The sequence below is a fragment of the Scyliorhinus torazame genome, chromosome 4 (assembly GCF_047496885.1).
Source record: "Scyliorhinus torazame isolate Kashiwa2021f chromosome 4, sScyTor2.1, whole genome shotgun sequence".
NCBI classification, from domain to species: Eukaryota; Metazoa; Chordata; class Chondrichthyes; order Carcharhiniformes; family Scyliorhinidae; genus Scyliorhinus; species Scyliorhinus torazame.
In genome coordinates, this window is record NC_092710.1 from 188,615,025 (window position 1) to 188,632,982 (window position 17,958).

Consider the following 17,958-nt stretch of genomic DNA (forward strand, 5'->3'; position numbering starts at 1 on the left):
TGAATAGGGAAAAACAATACAAATGTGACGCAAGTACACAATAAACCCTGAATGATAAAATGATATTCAGTCTGTCGGTCCTTTCCTACCACTTCTTCAGCAATACATAGTTCTTTGGATTCTCCCAAACCCACTTAATCCCTGTGAGTGGGTTCAGAAGTTCATAAGATATAGGAGCAGAATTAGGCCATTCTGCCCATCGAGTCTGCTTCGCCATTCTAACATTCCTCACTTGCTACCTACAATGCTACAGACCAAGAGCTGGATGGCGAAATCAGCCAGAGCATCTTCTCCCAAGAACACATGATCTAGGAGCAGGAGTAGACAATTTAGCCTCCCGAGCCTAAACACCTTTAATGTGATCTTGGCTGATCCACAGTCCTGCCCGTTCTCCATAACCCTTCAACCCAGTACCAATTAGTAATCTGTCTAACTCCTCCTTAAATTTACTCACTGTCTCAAAATCCATTGCACTCTGGGGTAACAACTTCCATTGATTCGCAATCATGTTTCAGAAAAATAAGAAGTGAAAGAAAAACATGCAGTTATACAGCATCTTTTCATGACTTAAGGATGTCGCAAATTGGTGCACAAAAAATGACTCACTTTTGAAGTGTTCTCACTGTTGTCATGTAGAAAATGCAGCAGCCAATTTGCCGGAAGCATCCTGTCATCATTTGTGAATGCTTTCCAATGTATTGATATCCTTATTGAGATACACATGAATGCCAGGATATATTCAACATCGCAGGTCCTGATACATGCTAAAAGCATACGTCTGGAAAATGAAAGTACTTAGACCATGATTTTCCATCCATTAATTTTAATGAGCAGACACACATAATAATAATCTTTATTGTCACAAGTAGGCTTACATTAACACTGCAATGAAGTTACTGTGAAAAGCCCCCAGTTGCCACATTCCAGTGCCTGTTCGGGTTCACAGAGGGAGAATTCAGAATGTCCAATTCACCAAACAGCACATCTTTCCGGACTAGTGGGTGGAAACCGGAGCACCCGGAGGAAGCCCACGCAGACACGGGGAGAACGTGCAGACTCCACACAGACAGTGACCACGCCGGGAATTGAACCTGGGACCCTGGCGATGTGAAGCCATAGTGCTAACCACTGTGCTACCGTGCTGCCATGCTACCACGGTCAGGGACTGTGGAATTTCCTAACAATATATCATAGCAACACTAAAGCTGAAAATCTCAACTCAATATTCTGATTATGGCCTCACCAATGATCTAAATAAGTTGACGGAAACTTGTTTTCACTTATAGGAGGTAATTTCCAGAGTATACATTGGCAGTGGGAAATGTCACCTGTATCAAGTGTATGTCATAGATGCCTGCTACTTTCATTATGTGTTTGTAGCAGTGTGCACTTAGTAAATTGCTACCCAATACAAATTTCTTCAAATGCATTTGTTGGATGATTAACCTGGTTAAAAGTAACCACATTCACTGGATGCTCTTTACCATGGTCGTTGAACCAAATGCTAGCAAGTATTAGATTAAGCGAATATTGGGATCCGATTACCAATTACATGCATGCATCATAAGTGATGTAATTGAGTTTGAAAATCACATAGTGCCAGCAGAACAGTATTAATGCTGTAGAATAGCTCTGTGGAAGGTAGTGATTCTCTGGTTCCTCATTAAACTGCCTAACCTCCTCTTGTAAGGCATGATAGCAAGTACCACACAATGACAGCTGTTGTAAAGAGCTTGAGCCTCTTGATTTCCAAAACTGTACATTTTCATTACTCGTCGCTGAATAGTGATTAAGAGTTGGAAAGTTGCCTGATTCCTGCCCTCAGCTCATCATGTACACCGAGTTATCATTGGATTTATAAAAATTTGAAGTTGACCAAAATAATTGTATGTACCATTGTTGTTACCTTGGAAATGTGCCAGCTGATTTCTATATCTACCTGCAACTGAAGTATTTGACACCTTCAACCTAAATTCACTTTCCCCATTATACTCACTATGCCAGAGAAATACTTCAGGAAAATGTGTTGATGCAAATACCACAATCTCTGATCTGCTGCTTGCAACACTGTTTGTTATGCATTGTGGAACTGAGTTGTGTGGTGTGTGTTTGAACTCCAGATGGTACAGGTTCACAGGTGGGAAAGTATTAAATTAGGATTGTATCACACTACAACATAACCATATGCACAGCAAAGATTACTAATGCTTATTGGCAGAAAGTTACCACATCAAATAATGGACAACAAATGCAGCCTATACTTTATGAATTTCAATAATCGATCACAGTGGTGATATAAGTATTTTTCCCATTATGCACTATTATAAACCCATGTCAGGGAAGTGTGAGGTGATGCATTTGGGGAGGTGAAACAAGACAAAGGATTACATAATAAATGGGAGGATACTGAGAGAAGTAGAGAAAGTGAGAGACTTTGGAGTGAATCTCCTCAGATCCCTGAAGTTAGCAGTAGAGATTGGTAAGGTGGTTAAGAAGGCATTTTGAATTATTAGCTGAGGCAAAGAATACAAGAGCTAGAATTCTATAAAACATTAGTTCGGCCACAACTTTGAGCATTGCGCGCAGTTCCGGTCACCTCATTATAGAAAGGATATAATTGCATTTGAGATGAGATTTGAAGATGGAACCAAACTGAAAAATTGCAGCTATGAGAAAAGATTGGATAGGCTGGGCTGGTTCTCCTTGGAACAGAAGAGACTGAGGGGAGGTTTGTTTGAGATGTGCAAAATTGTGAGAGGCCTGGATAGAGTGGATGCGAAAAGCCTATTCACTTTAGCACGGAGATCAGTGACGAGGGGCCATAGATTTAAAGTGATTGGTAGAAAAATCAGAGGGGAACTGAGAAAAACTTTTTTCACCCAGAGGGTTGTCGGGGTCTGGAACTCACTGCCTTGTAGCCATCTGGGATGGCCACTTCCAGAATACAAAATGGACATTTGCAAAGATTGCACGGAAAAATGGACAATGCTTAGAAAGCAGGCAGGCACAGAGCCTGTCTACATATTGGAGAAACAGCTCCCAGACGAGACTGAAACTGTAGGCCCACTAGCATATGGATGGCCCATCTCCAGGAACGAAGGAAGATACTTAAGTAACCGATCTGGCCCCAGACCCCGCGGCGCCAGTTCCCCAAACCGAAAGCAGAAAACAAAGCAGGCCAACGGCCACCTAGGACACGCCCAGCCATCAGGGCACCCAACCCTTTATTGGTCAGGATCAATGTGAATGATCAAGAAACGGCCCAATTGATTGGGGCCAAGTTCAAGGCCCGCCCAAAAGCGCGCGAAGCCCCCTTTGGGTATAAGAAGAAGGTCCCAAGAGAGACTCGCTCTCTTGGACTTGGCTCTCACAGTGGAGAGACCCTTCCACCAGCTGCACCAGAAGCAAGTAAGTCCAAGGTCAACGCTCGCTACCAGACAGACGACCTTAGCTGTTCCCCTCTACCACTTCGACCCCAGCAGCCTCAGAACCGAACAACGGCCATTGTTCCTCAGACTGAGTGGGCGCCCGAAGCTAAGTATAGGCTTTAGCAGTAGTGATAGTTTAGTCTGTAGTATTTCGTGCATGAGTAGATATTGCTGTGTGTGTAAATAAATAGTATTGACTTTGAACTAATTAACTGGTGTACCGACTCTTTGATCAGTATTTGGGTTTGAACCTTGTGGCGGTATCGAAAGATACCTGCCGACTCTAAAGCGAACGTAATTAGAATTAAGGAAGGCGACCATATTGACCGCCATATTTGGAAACAAGCAAAGAGAGCAACATTTACTGGCGACATCTGACGGGAGTCGACCTAGAAGTGGCCTAGTCACTCCGAGAGAACCCAAATTTGAATTGGAATCCAATTGGAAACAGAAAAACAACAAGTGTAAGAACGGTACTGATCAAACCTCCAAGATTCGGAAGTGTGTTAATACATGTGTACTAACAGGGATAAACCCACGCAGACACTGGGAGAACATGCATACTCCACACAGACAGTGACCCAAACCGGGAATCGAACCTGGGACCCTTGTGAGTCACTGTCTGTACGGAGTCTGCCTGTTCTCCCTGTGCCTGCATGGGTTAGGGTTACCTCCGGCTGCTCCAGTTTCCTCCCACACCTCCTGAAAGACAGGCTTGTTAGGTGAGCTGGACATTCGGAATTCTCCCTCAGTGTACGCAAAAAGACGCCGTAGTGTGGCAACTACGGGTTTTTCACAATAATTTTGTTGCAGTGTTAATCTAAGCCAACTTGTGACACTAATAAAGATTATTATAGTGTCGCCATTGTGCATGGCTCTCAGCTTTGCTGGGTAGACCACACCAAACCGCATGTTGCGCTTATCCAGTGCCACTGTGGCCCATCTGAAGGTCGCCCACCTCGTTGCCAGCTCTGTCGTCAAAGTTGTGGTATATGCGTAGACCCTTGCCTTCCCACTCCACCTCGCGCTTCTGCTTTGCTCACCTCAGCGCTCTCTCCTTCACCTGAAAATTATGGAAACAGACAATCACTGCCCTTGGTGGTTCATTCATCCTCGGTTTCAGCCGGAGTGACTGGTGGGCCCTGTCCAACTTGTACAGGGATGGCTCCTCCCCTCCCCCTTCAACTTTGCCAGCATACCAGAGAAGTATTCTGTAGGCTTCTGGCCCTCCACCCTTTTAGGCACACCCATGATCCTCAAGTTATGTTTATACGACCAGTTTTCCAGGTCTTCTACCTTGGCTCTCAACCCTCTGTTATTGTCTGCCACGCTCTGCAGCTCTTCATCCATCAAGGTGAACTAGTCACTATGCCATGATGAGGCCTCCTCCATCCCTTTCATTTTCTCCTCCTGCTTCCGCACCGTCGTCAAAGTTCTCACCAACTCCCCTCTCACCGAGACAAGGGCCTCACCCACCCACGTGGGCGGCACAGTAGCACAGTGGTTAGACAAATTTTGTGACTTTAATATTGTATTATCCTTCACATCCCAAGCACTTTTGAGAGCCAATAATGCCATGGTTGCGTGTTTTATCCTGTGAAAATTGGGCAGGTAGACATGAGATCCACAATGTTCCTGAAGTGCTCAGTAGTCCCAGTGTAGGCAATTCAGTTCAAACTATTCGGGAAGCCAAGTGAATACATTTTTTTTTCTTTATACTTTTCGGGGAGGTGGGTATTGCTGGTAAGGGCAGCATTTGTTGTCCATCCTTAATTACTCTTGAACTGGCTGGCTTGCCACACTATTTCGGAGGGAGTTAAGGGTCAACCACATTGCAGTGTGTCTGGAGTCACATGTAGGCCAGACCAGATAAATTTCCTTCCCTTAAGGACATTAGTGAACCAGATGGGGTTTTACAAGTCGTCAATAGTTTCACAATCATCATTACTAACACTAGATTTCAATTTCAGGCTTTATTAATTGACATGAGGGAGGAGCTGGCCAGAGTTGACTGGAAAAAGAGCCTAGCAGGGAAGGCAGTGGAACAGCAATGGCAGGAGTTTTTGGGGGTTAGTCGGGAGGTACAACAGAAATTCATCCCAAGGAGGAGGAAACATGCTAAGGCATCCATGGCTGATGAGGGGAGTCAAGGACAACATAAAATCTAAAGAAAATGCATACAAAGTGGCGAGCATTAGTGGGTAGCCAGAGGATTAGGAACCGTTTAAAAGCAAGCAGAGGAAAACTAAAAAAGCAATAAGGGGAGAGAAGATGAAGTATGGGGGTAAGCTAGCTCGTAATATAAAGGAAGATAGGAAGAGTTTTTTTCAATATATAAAAGGTAAGAGAGAGGCAAAAATAGACATTGGATCACTGGAAAATGTGGCTGTAGAAGTGATGCACAATCAATACTCACGAGACAAAGAGGAGTCATATCTAATCGGCTTTAATCAGCTAGAACTGTACCCAGCAGCGATGATACAGAAAGTGAAGGCTGCTGGGACGGCATCGGTTCTTATACCCCGCCTCTCAGGGCGGGGCTATGTACATTAGCCAATGGTAGACCCCTAGGTCTAGCCAATGGTCATTCACCTCTCAGGTACTGCAATACCTGGTATTACCACATTCACCCCCTGTGAAAAAAGAACCCAGCGGGGTGATGGCCAGCTATTACTGTCGCCTTTTGCATAGTAGGACCAGGTATGGAGGTACCGTGATGTCAAGGAAGAAGAGTCTATGGTGCAGCAATCAGACGATCGGGTGGCCTGGTCGTCCTTCTGGAGCGTCTGAGTTTCAGCGACAATTCTGGTGGGGGCCCCGGCGGTTGTGGCTCCAGGAACGTGGTGTCTTCCTCCCAGGCAGCTTCGTCACCCCTAGGCGGCGCTGTAGGAGCGAAAAGTGGGCAGGGGGAGGGGCGCCTGTAGGGGGCGTCGGTGCCTGTTTAGCGCTCGGTAGGGGCTCCGGCGGCAGTACTGACCCTCTGGTCAGGTGCTGCCGGGGGGGGGGGGGGGGGGGGGGGGGGGGGCAATGGTGCGGGTGCGCGTGGGGCTCCGGCGGGCGCCAGGTCACGAAGGGAGACCGTGGGGCTGTTTTGCACAGGGCTAAATCGCTGGCTTTGAAAGCAGACCAAGGCAGGCCAGCAGCACGGTTCAATTACCATAACAGCCTCCCCGAACTGGCGCCGGAATGTGGCAACTAGGGGCTTTTCACAGTAACTTCATTGAAGCCTACTTGTGACAATAAGCGATTTTCATTTCATTTCATTTCTTGGCAGCCGTCGGGGAACGCCACGTAGGCGTACTGGGGGTTGGCATGCAGCAGGTGGACCCTTTCGACCAACGGGTCCGACTTGTGCGCCCTCACATGTTTCCGTAGCAGGACGGGTCCGGGTATCGCTAGCCAGGTGGGGAGCGAGGTCCCGGAGGAGGACTTCCTGGGGAAAACAAGGAGACGTTCGTGAGGTGTCTGGTTTGTGGTAGTACATAGCACCGACCGAATGAAGTGAAGGGCCACTGGGAGGACTTCTTGCCAGCGGGAGACTGGGAGATTCCTGGACCAAAGTGCCAGCAGGACTGTCTTCCAGACCGTTCCGTTCTCCCTTTCTACCTGCCACTTTCCCCGGGGGTTGTAACTGGTCATCCTGCTCGAGGCGATGCCTTTGCTGAGCAGGAACTGACGCAGTTCGTCGCTCATAAAGGAGGACCCCCTATCACTGTGGATGTATGCGGGGAAACCGAACAGTGTAAAAATACTTTGGAGGGCCTTGATGACGGTGGTTGTGGTCATGTCCGGGCAGGGGATGGCGAAAGGGAACCGGGAGTACTCGTCAATCACGTTCAGGAAGTACGTGTTGCGGTCGGTGGAGGGGAGGGGGCCTTTGAAGTCCATGCTGAGGCGTTCAAAGGGACGGGAAGCCTTTATCAGATGCGCCCTCTCTGGTCGGTAGAAGTGCGGTTTGCACTCGGCGCAGATTTGGCAGTCCCTGGTGACTGTCCTGACCTCCTCGATGGAGTAGGGCATGTTTCGGGTCTTAACGAAATGAAAGAACCGAGTGACCCCCGGGTGGCAGAGGTCTTCGTGGAGGGTTCGGAGGCGGTCTACTTGTGCGGTGGCACAAGTGCCGCGGGACAGGGCATCAGGAGGCCCGTTTAGCTTCCCGGGACGGTACAAGATCGCGTAATTGTAGGTGGAGAGTTCGATCCTCCACCGCAAGATCATGTCGTTTTTTATCTTGCCCCGCTGTGCATTATCAAACATGAAGGCTACCGACCGTTGGTCAGTGAGGAGAGTGAATCTCCTGCCGGCCAGTTAATGCCCCCAGTGTCGCACAGCCTCTACTATGGCCTGGGCCTCCTTTTCGACCGAGGAGTGGCGAATTTCGGAAGCATGGAGTGTGCGGGAGAACAAAGCCACGGGCCTGCCCGCTTGGTTGAGGGTGGTCGCCAGAGCTACGTCAGATGCGTCGCTCTCGACCTGGAAGGGGAGGGACTTGTCGATGGCGCGCATCGTGGCTTTTGCGATGTCCGCTTTGATGCGGCAGAAGGCCTGGCGGGCCTCCGTCGACAGCGGGAAGGTTGTGGACTGGATCAGGGGTCGAGCCTTGTCGGCGTAATTAGGGACCCATTGTGCATAATAGCTAAAAAAGCCGAGGCAGCGCTTTAAGGCCTTGGGGCAGTGAGGGAGGGGGAACTCCATGAGGGGGCGCATGCGTTCAGGGTCGGGGCCTATGACTCCATTTCGCACTACGTAGCCTAGGATGGCTAGACGGTCGGTGCTAAACACACATTTCTTCTTATTGTAGGTCAGATTAAGGAGGTGCGCGGTCTGGAGAAATTTTCGGAGGTTGGTGTCGTGGTCCTGCTGGTCATGGCCGCAGATGGTGACGTTATCAAGATACGGGAACGTTGCGCGTAAGCCATACCGGTCAACCATTCGGTCCATCTCACGCTGGAAGACCGAGACCCCGTTCGTGACACCGAAGGGAACCCTTAAAAAGTGGTAGAGCTGCCCATCTGCTTCGAAGGCAGTGTACTGGCGGTCACTATTACGGAGGGGTAGCTGGTGGTAGGCGGACTTGAGATCCACCGTGGAGAAGACCTTGTATTGCGCAATCCTGTTTACCAGGTCGGCTATACGGGGAAGAGGGTACGCGTCCAGCTGCGTAAACCGGTTGATGGTCTGGCTGTAGTCGATGACCATTCTATGTTTTTCCCCGGTCTTTACCACCACTACTTGAGCCCTCCAGGGGCTGTTGCTCGCTTCGATGACCCCTTCCCTCAGCAGTCGTTGGACCTCTGGCCTGATGAAGGTCTGGTCCTGGGCACTGTAACGTCTGCTCCTGGTGGCGACGGGTTTGCAATCCGGGGTAAGGTTCACAAACAGAGAAGGCGGGTCGACCTTAAGGGTCGCCAGGCCGCAGACAGTAAGGGGGGTATAGGGCCTCCAAATCTAAAAGTCAGGCTTTGTAGGTGGCACTGGAAATCCAGCCTGTACTTGTTGGAGTTTAGAAGGATGAGGGGGGATCTTATTAAAACTTACAGGATACTGCGTGGCCTGGATAGAGTGGATGTGGAGAGGATGTTTCCACTTGTGGGAAAAACTAGAAGCAGAGGACACAATCTCAGACTAACGGGACGATCTTTGAAAACAGAAATGAGGAGGAATTTCTTCAGCCAGAGGGTGGTGAATCTGTGGAACTCTTTGCCGCAAAAGGCTGTGGAGGCCAAATCACTGAGTGTCTTTAAGACAGAGATAGATAGGTTTTTGATCAATAAGGGGATCAGGGGTTATGTGGAGAAGACAGGAGAATGGGGATGAGACAAATATCAGCCATGATTGAACGGCGGAGCAGACTCGATGGGCCGAGTGGCATAATTCAGCTCCTATGTCTTATGGTCTTTGCCAGGTCGGCACATGCGCGATCGGGCTGGTTGCATTCGGGATGGCGGTGGGGGGAGGGGGGGGGGTTCGGATTTTTTTCGGGGTCTCGGAGATTGGGACATTTAATAATTACATCCCGATCTCTCGCTACAACGGGGAGTTGCGGCGAGTGGAGCTCCCCTGATACACGATCAATTGTACAAAGACTCAGGTTGGATCCAACTGTGGCTTTATTGCAGTAAGATGCGTGGCCTCCCACAGCAGCTGGCGAAATGGCTGCTGAATAGAAGACACGCATATTTATACTCCTCCTACTGGGCGGAGCCAGCAGGCAGGGGCTACCCGCGAACCTGTAGTACAGGTCCTACCTTACATCACCTAATACAGGTGTAACAGCAGTTTACCACATTCACCCCCTGTTAAAAATGAGTCCGGCGGGGGTGCTGGAGAAATATATACAGTAGTGAATTTATGTACAGTGTTTTATTAGGAGAGAAAAAAAACGTCTTTTGAAAGTCCGGTGCCAGTTAGAGATTCAACCGGTCTGGTACCTTGACGTTCCGCTGGGAGCGACGTAACGGTGGCGGCGATGTCGATGCTGGCGACGTCGGTGCTGGCCTGATGTCGGGTGACCCGGGAGCGTGACGAAATCCTCTTCATCCGCTTGCGTGGGCAGGGGAAGGAGGGATGGTCCTGGTGGGGTTAATGTTGGGAGCGCCGGGTGAGGGGAGGGTGGCGCTGGGCCGGGGAAGTGTGTATGAGTGGAACCTGCTGGTGCCAGGTCCCAGAGGGAGACAGCATCTTGGCGGCCGTCGGGGTATGCCACGTAGGCATACTGGGGGTTGGCATGGAGCAAGTGCACCCTATCCACCAATGGGTCCGCCTTGTGGAGTCGGACGTGCCTACGGAGCAGGACCGGTCCGGGAGCTGCGAGCCAAGTCAGAAGCGACACCCCGGAAGTGGACTTCCTGGGGAAGGCAAAAAGACGTTCATGGGATGTGTTACTAGTGGCGGTGCACAATAGTGACCGGATGGAGTGTAGTGCATCAGGGAGGACCTCCTGCCAGCGAGAGGTGGGAGGTTCCTGGCCCATAGGGCCAGTTGGATGGCCCTCCAAACCGTCCCGTTCTCCCTCTCCACCTGCCCGTTTCCCCGGGGGTTATAGCTGGTCGTCTTGCTGGAGGCGATACCCCTGCTGAGCAGGAACTGACACAGCTCATCACTCATGAATGAGGATCCCCTGTCACTGTGGATGTAGGTGGGGAAGCCGAACAGAGTGAAGATTGTGTTGAGGGCCTTGATGACGGTGGCAGACGTCATATCGGGGCAGAGGATGGCGAAGGGGAACCTGGAGTACTCATCGACCACACTGAGAATATACGTGTTACGGTCGGTGGAGGGGAGGGACCCTTAGAAATCCACGCTGAGGCATTCAAAGGGGCCGGAGGCTTTCACCAGGCGCACACTGTCCGGCCGGTAGAAGTGCGGCTTCCACTCCGCACAGACCTGGCAGTCCGTAGTGACTGTTCGTACTTCCTCGACGGAGTAGGGCAGATTGCGAGCCTTGACAAGATGGAACAACCGTGTGACCCCCGGGTGACAAAGGCTGTCATGTAGGGCCCAGAGTCGGTCTACTTGTGCGCTGGCACATGTACCTCGGGATAGGGCGTCTGGGGGCTAGTTGAGTTTGCATGGGCGATACAGAATCTCGTAATTATAGGTGGAGAGCTCGATTCTCCACTGCAAGATTTTATCATTTTTGATCTTGCCCCGCTGCATGTTGTTGAACATGAAGGCTACCGACCGTTGGTCGGCGAGGAGAGTGAATCTCCTGCCGGCCAGGTAATGCCTCCAATGCCGCACAGCTTCAACGATAGCTTGGGCCTCTTTTTCGACGGACGAGTGCCGAATTTCTGAGGCATGAAGGGTACGGGAAAAGAATGCCACGGGTCTGCCTGCCTGGTTGAGGGTGGCGGCAAGTGCGACGTCTGATGCGCCGCTTTCTACTTGGAAGGGCAATGTCTCGTCTACTATGTGCATCCCGGCCTTGGCTATATCAGCTCTGATACGGGCGAAGACCTGTTGTGCCTCGGCCGTAAGGGGAAAGTGGGTGGACTGAATGAGCGGAGTGCCTTGTCCGTCTAGTTTGGGGCCCACTGGGCGTAGTAGGAGAAGAACCTCAGGCAGTGTTTGAGGGCCTTGGGGCAGTGGGGGAGGGGAAGCTCCATGGGAGGGTGCATGAGGTTGGGATCGGGCCCCAGAACTCCGTTCTGGACCACATAGCCAAGGATGACCAGGCGGGTTGTGCTGAACATGCACTTCTCCTTGTTGTAGGTGAGGTTGAGGAGAGTGGCGGTGCGGAGGAATTTAGCAAGGTTGGCATTGTGGTCCTGCTGATCATGGCCGCAGATGGTGACGTTGTCTAGGCACGGAAAGGTGACCCGCAAACCATACCAGTCGATCATTCGGTCCATCTCCCTTTGGAAGACCGAGACCCTGTTAGTGACGCTGAAGGGAACCCTGAGGAAGTGATAGAGACGACCGTCCGCCTCAAAAGCAGTGTATGGGCGGTCTGATTTACGAATGGGGAGCTGGTGGTAGGCAGATTTTAGGTCTATCGTTGAGAAGACCCGGTACTGCGCAATCTGATTGACCATATCAGATATGCGTGGGAGGGGATATGCGTCGAACTGTGTGTACTGATTGATGATCTGGCTGGAGTCCACAACCATTCTGTGCTTCTCCCCAGTTTTAACGACTACCACTTGAGCTCTTCAGGGGCTGTTGCTGGCCTCGATGATGCCCTCCCGAAGCAGCCGCTGGACCTCGGACCTGATGAAGGTCTTGTCCTGGGTGCTGTACCGTCTGCTCCTGGTGGCAACAAAGTTAGATTGGCAAAGAGGGAGGGTGGATCGACCTTTAGGGTCGCGAGGCTGCACACAGTGAGGGGTGGTGGGGGCCCGCCGAATTTGAGGGTGAGGCTCTGGAGATTGCACTGGAAGTCCAGGCCTAGTAGTAGTGCAGCGCAAAGATTAGGAAGGACGTAGAGGCGGAAGCCGCTGAATTCTACGTCCTGGACCGTGAGAGTGACCGTGCAGAACCCCTGGATTGGGACAGAATGGGATCCGGAGGCCAGGGAGATTCTTTGATTGGCGGGGTGGACCGTGAGGGAGCAGCGCCTTACTGTATCCGGGTGGATGAAGCTTTCGGTGCTCCCGGAGTCCAGCAGGCAAGACGTCACGTGCCCGTTGATTTTCACCGTAGTCGAGGCGGTGGCCAGGTTGTGTGGACGAGACTGGTTGAGCATCATTGAGGCGAGCTGCGATTGGTCGTCGCTACCGTCCTAAGATGGCCCAGGTCGTAGAATGTTGGCGGCGTCCATGTCCCGTGGGGAAGACAAGATGGCGGCGCCTGAAGATCCTGCGGGGGACAAAATGGCGGCGCCCATGGGCCGCACGCTGCGGGGGCTGGACAAGATGGCAGCGCCCATGGGCCACACGTTGCGGGAGCTGGACAAGATGGCGGCGCCCATGGGCCGCATGTGGACTGCGGGGGGCAAGATGGCAGCGTCCACTGGCTGCTCGCGTCCCCGGGAGGTGAAGATGGCGGCGCCTACTGGCTGCGTGTGGCCCCGGGAGGTGAAGATGGCGGCGCCCACTGGCCGCACGTGGTCCGGGACGAAGATGGCGGCGCTGGTTGTGTGTGGGTCAGGGGGGAGGGGGCGATAGCATCCACTGCGCAGGCCTGGCACACCGCGGCGAAGTGACCCTTTTTGCTGCAAGCCTTGCAAATGGCAGGGTGGGCCGGGCAGCGTTGGCAAGGGTGCTTCTGCTGGCCATAGAAGTAACATCGGGCACCCCAGGGGTGCACGGATTGGCGTGTGGCGCAGGCGTATTGGCTGGGGCGGCCGTTTGTGGGGTCCACGAGGGATAGGAGGGGTGGGCCGCGCGGCCGGAGGGGTAGGTCTGAGTATTACGTGAGGCGACCGTCATGAAGAGTGCTAGCTTCTTAGTCCCCGCTAGGTCGAGCATGGCCCCTTCAAGCAGCCTTTGGCGAATGAGGTCCGACCCAATCCCCGTTACAAAAGCATCACGCATAAGAAGGTTAGAATGTTCGGTGGCTGTAACGGCCTGACAGTCACAGTCCCGGACGATTGGGATTAGGGCCCGCCAGACGTCTTCTATGGACTCACCAGGGAGTTGAGAGCGAGTACATGCCTGGCGAAGAATGTGTTCGCTTTCTGTGCGTAGTTTTCTTTGAGGAGCGCATGCGTCCGTGTATTTCGGGGCGTCCTGGATCAGCGGAAACACGCTGGAGCTCAACCTTGAGTACAGGATCTGTATCTTCTGAGCCTCCGTCAGAGGGGTGGTCGCTGAGTTGATATAGGCCTCGAAGCAGGCTAGCCAGTGATTAAAGTCCTTTCTGGCATCGCTAGACTGCGGATCCAGCTGCAGGCGATCTGGTTTGATTCGGAGGTCCAACTTCTAGAAAATATTACTGCAATAAATTGATGCACGATCTATTGTACAAAGACTCAGGTTGGATATAACTGTGGCTTTATTGCAGTAAAATGTGTGGCCTCCCACAGCAGCTGGCGAAATGGCTGCTGAATAGAGGATACGCATATTTATACTCCTACTGGGCGGAGCCAGCAGGCAGGGGCTACCCGCGAACCTGTAGTACAGGTCCTACCTTGCATCACCTAATACAGGTGTAACAGTGGTTTACCACATCCCCATTGTAAAAAACGCAGTCATGTGCGGCCTCATCGGCGCATTCCCCGTTTAGGCTCCGCATTCAAAGCGAGTCACGTTGAATAGCCATGTTTCTCGGCACTGTGTTCCTTTTTGGGAACCATGATGTGGAGATGCCGGCGTTGGACTGGGGTGAGCACAGTAAGAAGTCTTACAACACCAGGTTAAAGTCCAACAGGTTTGTTTCGATGTCACTAGCTTACGGAGGGAGCGCTGCTCCTTCCTCAGGTGAATCTTTTTGGGAAGATTGTGCCCTAAGTATCGCATGTACGCTGCAGTCCATCTAGATTACTAGACCAGTGGACATTACCACTACGCCACCATCTTCCCCAAGTTCAATCGTTCAATTTGCATCATTTACACTGAACTATGTGTAGATTTGTTTTTGTATTGTTTATTGTTATAAAATCATAAATGCCTTAATAAAATGTTTTTTGCATCGTTTAAATGCAAAGCTCAGTCCATGCTATAATTGGGACACATCAGCAGCGATGCAGCCACATCACTGTTCCTTTGGAACAGGCAAGGATTGAATACAATGGCCAAGACAGACAGCTTGTCAATGGGAAGAGCTGCAGGCGTGCTTGCGTCATCCAACGTACGTATAACAAAAGAAAGCGGAGAAGGTGCGTGGAGGCAATGGCTGGCAACGTGGATCAGATGGCAATGGTGGGAGAGGAAGAGGAGGAGGGAGATAGGAGCATCTCCAGGTCAGACAGGTATGAGCAAAAGCCACGGCAGGGGAACGGGAGTGGTGTCTCCCGAAACAGTTATGGCGGCGATGGCAATCACGGCGGCTTTACAACTCCCTGCACCAGGAAGCGGGCCTCGCCTGGGGCGGGCGGGCGGTTGGTTACCAGGGGCAACCCGAGCCACCGAGCGGGCAGCGCGCGCGTGCTGCAGCCGGCACTCCCCCCACGGGAGCACGAGCTTTGGGGATGGCAGTGAGGTTGAACGCCACTTGCATCGAGGCGGCTCACTCCTGGATACCCAGTTCACCGTGTCTGAACGGTGCGTTGGTGTTGCCCCAAATCCACTTGGCTGCACCATAAAACCATATTGTTAGACCCTTGAAATGCGGGAAGTCCGTCAATGGGGACGTGATGGGTGGACACAGAAGCCACACCGATTCTGCTGTTTTAAGTGATTGCACTAAAAGAAGTAGGTCGGATTATTGAAAATAATTCGTTTAATTTTCGCCAAATTACCCCCCCCCCCCCAAATGAAGTTGAAATTGAACCACATTGCCGGAAGTGACTGCAAAACGTCAAGGACCTTTTAACATGGTTGTTATTTTTAAACATTCCCTTCTACTTTTCATTTCACATCCCAACACGAAATTAGACTATCAAACGCACTGTCTAAAGCGTTCTGACAATCTTTGAATCGGTAAAGTGATCATGGGATTAGATTAGAACACCAGTTTAATTTGATCAAATTTCTGCTCACCCAGTAAAGGTGTGCAGCAAGCTGCCTAACGATTTAGAAATGATGGAGGGAGGGATCGAGAGATGATGGTACAGTAGGGATGAGTGTCAGTATGTGGGGAAACATGTGTTTTCAGATGAAGACACGCCTAAAGAGGATGCAGGACAGGCGATGGCGAGGATCTGGCATGCCTGGAGGATGAGGGAGGCCCTCGCCCGCTTCTAATAGGGTGTAGCTTCATCCATCATCTCACTGACTCCTGCCCTCCTCAGTTGCTCTGTTCCACCCACTGAGGGTCTGTGTAGCACCACTCCAGGGTGATGTGTCTGGGTTGTCACTGTCAGCGGGTTAATATACAAGGCCTGGAGGGTGAAGTTAACCTGCTGTGAGCTGAGCTCTGGTACTCCTCAATCTATGCCATAGTCTGACTCCTGTCTGTCTGCTGACTGCACACTGACACCCATCACCTGCACGTGGTAGGAGTCCTGAAGGGGGGAGGGGTGTGGTCTAAGACCATTGTTGAGGGGTACAGGCTGGCCCGCAGTGTGGAATAACGTGACTGGGGCTTCACATGTCTTGGGTGTAACGTATTTTAATTGTGTACAATGGTGACTCTAACTGTCCCTAGCTACAGATGGTGCCACTCCCCCTTCCCTAGTGCCCTTTGTGATGTGTATCTGCGTAGCCCTCCGTGCTTTGCAGCTACATCTAGGTGTGTTCCCAGGATCCACATCAGAGGTGGAGGTAGCCTGCTGCTTACTGTCGCCTTTGATGCCCCTGGCAGGTGCCTCTAAAGGGCCTGGAGTCGGTGGGCACCGGCCGACTTGCTGGTGGCACATGCCTTTTCCATTCACTAACCCTGAGATGCACTGTTGTCAGAGCGAGGGGAGGGGACTTTGGAGAGCAGGTTACCTCTGTCATCTCCCTGTAGGGAGGCCATGGTTGGTCTCCAGCACTCCCTCTTTCTGGTCGGAGCCGGTGGGGTCGTGAGGGTCTCCTTGGGGTGCAGCGGTGCTGGAGTGAGCTCCAGAGACACCTGCGGCATCTAGCTCTGGCAACTCCCTGTTTGCATTATGGTGTTGATGTCCTCATCAATGCCGTTCTGTGACCAGGGCTACGCTCGGCAGTGCCTTGCCAATGCCCATCTGCATTTGGGACACGTTTCTCAGCGACTGGGACATACTTGAGACTGAGACAGGCTTCTCGGTGTCTCTGCAAGGTTCATCTGCTTCAGGGGCCCCCAGTGACCAGGACATTCTGTCAAGACCCTCAGCCATAGCCGTTACTGACTGAGCAATGCCTTCGGCAATGTGATAGTGGAAATCCCTGGTGTGTGGTGGAACGTGGAGATCGTGAAGATTCTGCGAATAAGTTTGTCCACCATTCTGAAAACCAAATACAACATCTTGGAACAGTTCCACAAACATGCATCAGGAAGAGAATGGGGACAGCTGGCTATCCCAACTTCAAAGAAGCTCTGCTAATATGGTTCATGATGTGGAGATGCCGGCGTTGGACTGGGGTGGGCACAATAAGAACTCGTACAACACCAGGTTAAAGTCCAACAGGTTTGCTTCGAATCACTAGCTTTTGGAGCACAGCTCCTTCCTCAGGTGAATGAAGAGGTGGGTTCCTGAAACATATATATAGACAAAGTCAAAGATGCAAGACGATACTTTGAATGCGAGTCTTTGCAGATAATTAAGTCTTTACAGGTTCAGATGGAGCAACTGGTGAGAGGAATAATCACAGGTTAAAGAGGTGTGAATTATCTCAAGCCAGGACAGTTGGCAGGATTTCGCAAGCCCAGGCCAGATGGTGGGGGGTGAATGTAATGTGACATGAATCCAAGGTCCGGTTGAGGCCGTATTCATGTGCGCGGAACTTGGCTATAAGTTTCTGCTCGGTGATTCTGCGTTGTCGCACGTCCTGAAGGCCATCTTGGAGAACGCTTACCTGAAGATCAGGGGCTGAATGCCCTTGACTGCTGAAGTGTTCCCCGACTGGAAGGGAACATTTCTGCCTGGCAATTGTCGCGCGATGTCCATTGTCGCAGCGTCGTCATGGTCTCGCCAGTGTACCATGCTTCGGGGACAGCGTTAGCCGAGTTGCACGAGTATGTACCACGTACCTGGTGGGTGGCATTCTCGTGTGTAATGGAGACGTCCCATGTCGATGATCTGGCACGTCTTGCAGAGATTGCCATGGCAGGGTTGTGTGGTGTCGTGGTCGCTGTTCTGAAGGCTGGGTAGTTCGCTGCAAACAATGTCTGTTTGAGGTTGCACAGTTGTTTGAAGGCAAGTAGTGTGGATGGCCTTGGCAAGATGCTCGTCTTCATCGATGACGTGTTGAAGGCTGCGAAGCAGATGTCATAGTTTCTCGCTCTGGGGAAGTACTGGACGTCGAAGGGTGATCTGTCGGTTGTGTCCAGTGTGCAGTGTTTGTCTTCTGAGGAGATTGTGATTGTC

General features: G+C 51.5%; 1 protein-coding gene across 4 annotated transcripts in view; it reads left to right on the top strand.

Moving 5' to 3' along the window:
* The first annotated feature begins 14,660 nt into the window (after positions 1-14,660).
* The window catches only part of LOC140410645 (uridine-cytidine kinase-like 1), a 170,239-nt gene continuing 166,941 nt past the window's right edge, over positions 14,661-17,958 (top strand). For all 4 annotated transcript variants that reach the window (XM_072499009.1, XM_072499008.1, XM_072499011.1 and 1 more), the window contains exon 1: positions 14,661-14,781. In XM_072499009.1, the coding sequence (XP_072355110.1) occupies positions 14,702-14,781 (80 nt within the window). In that variant the 5' untranslated portion in view covers positions 14,661-14,701. The remainder of the gene's footprint in view (positions 14,782-17,958) is intronic.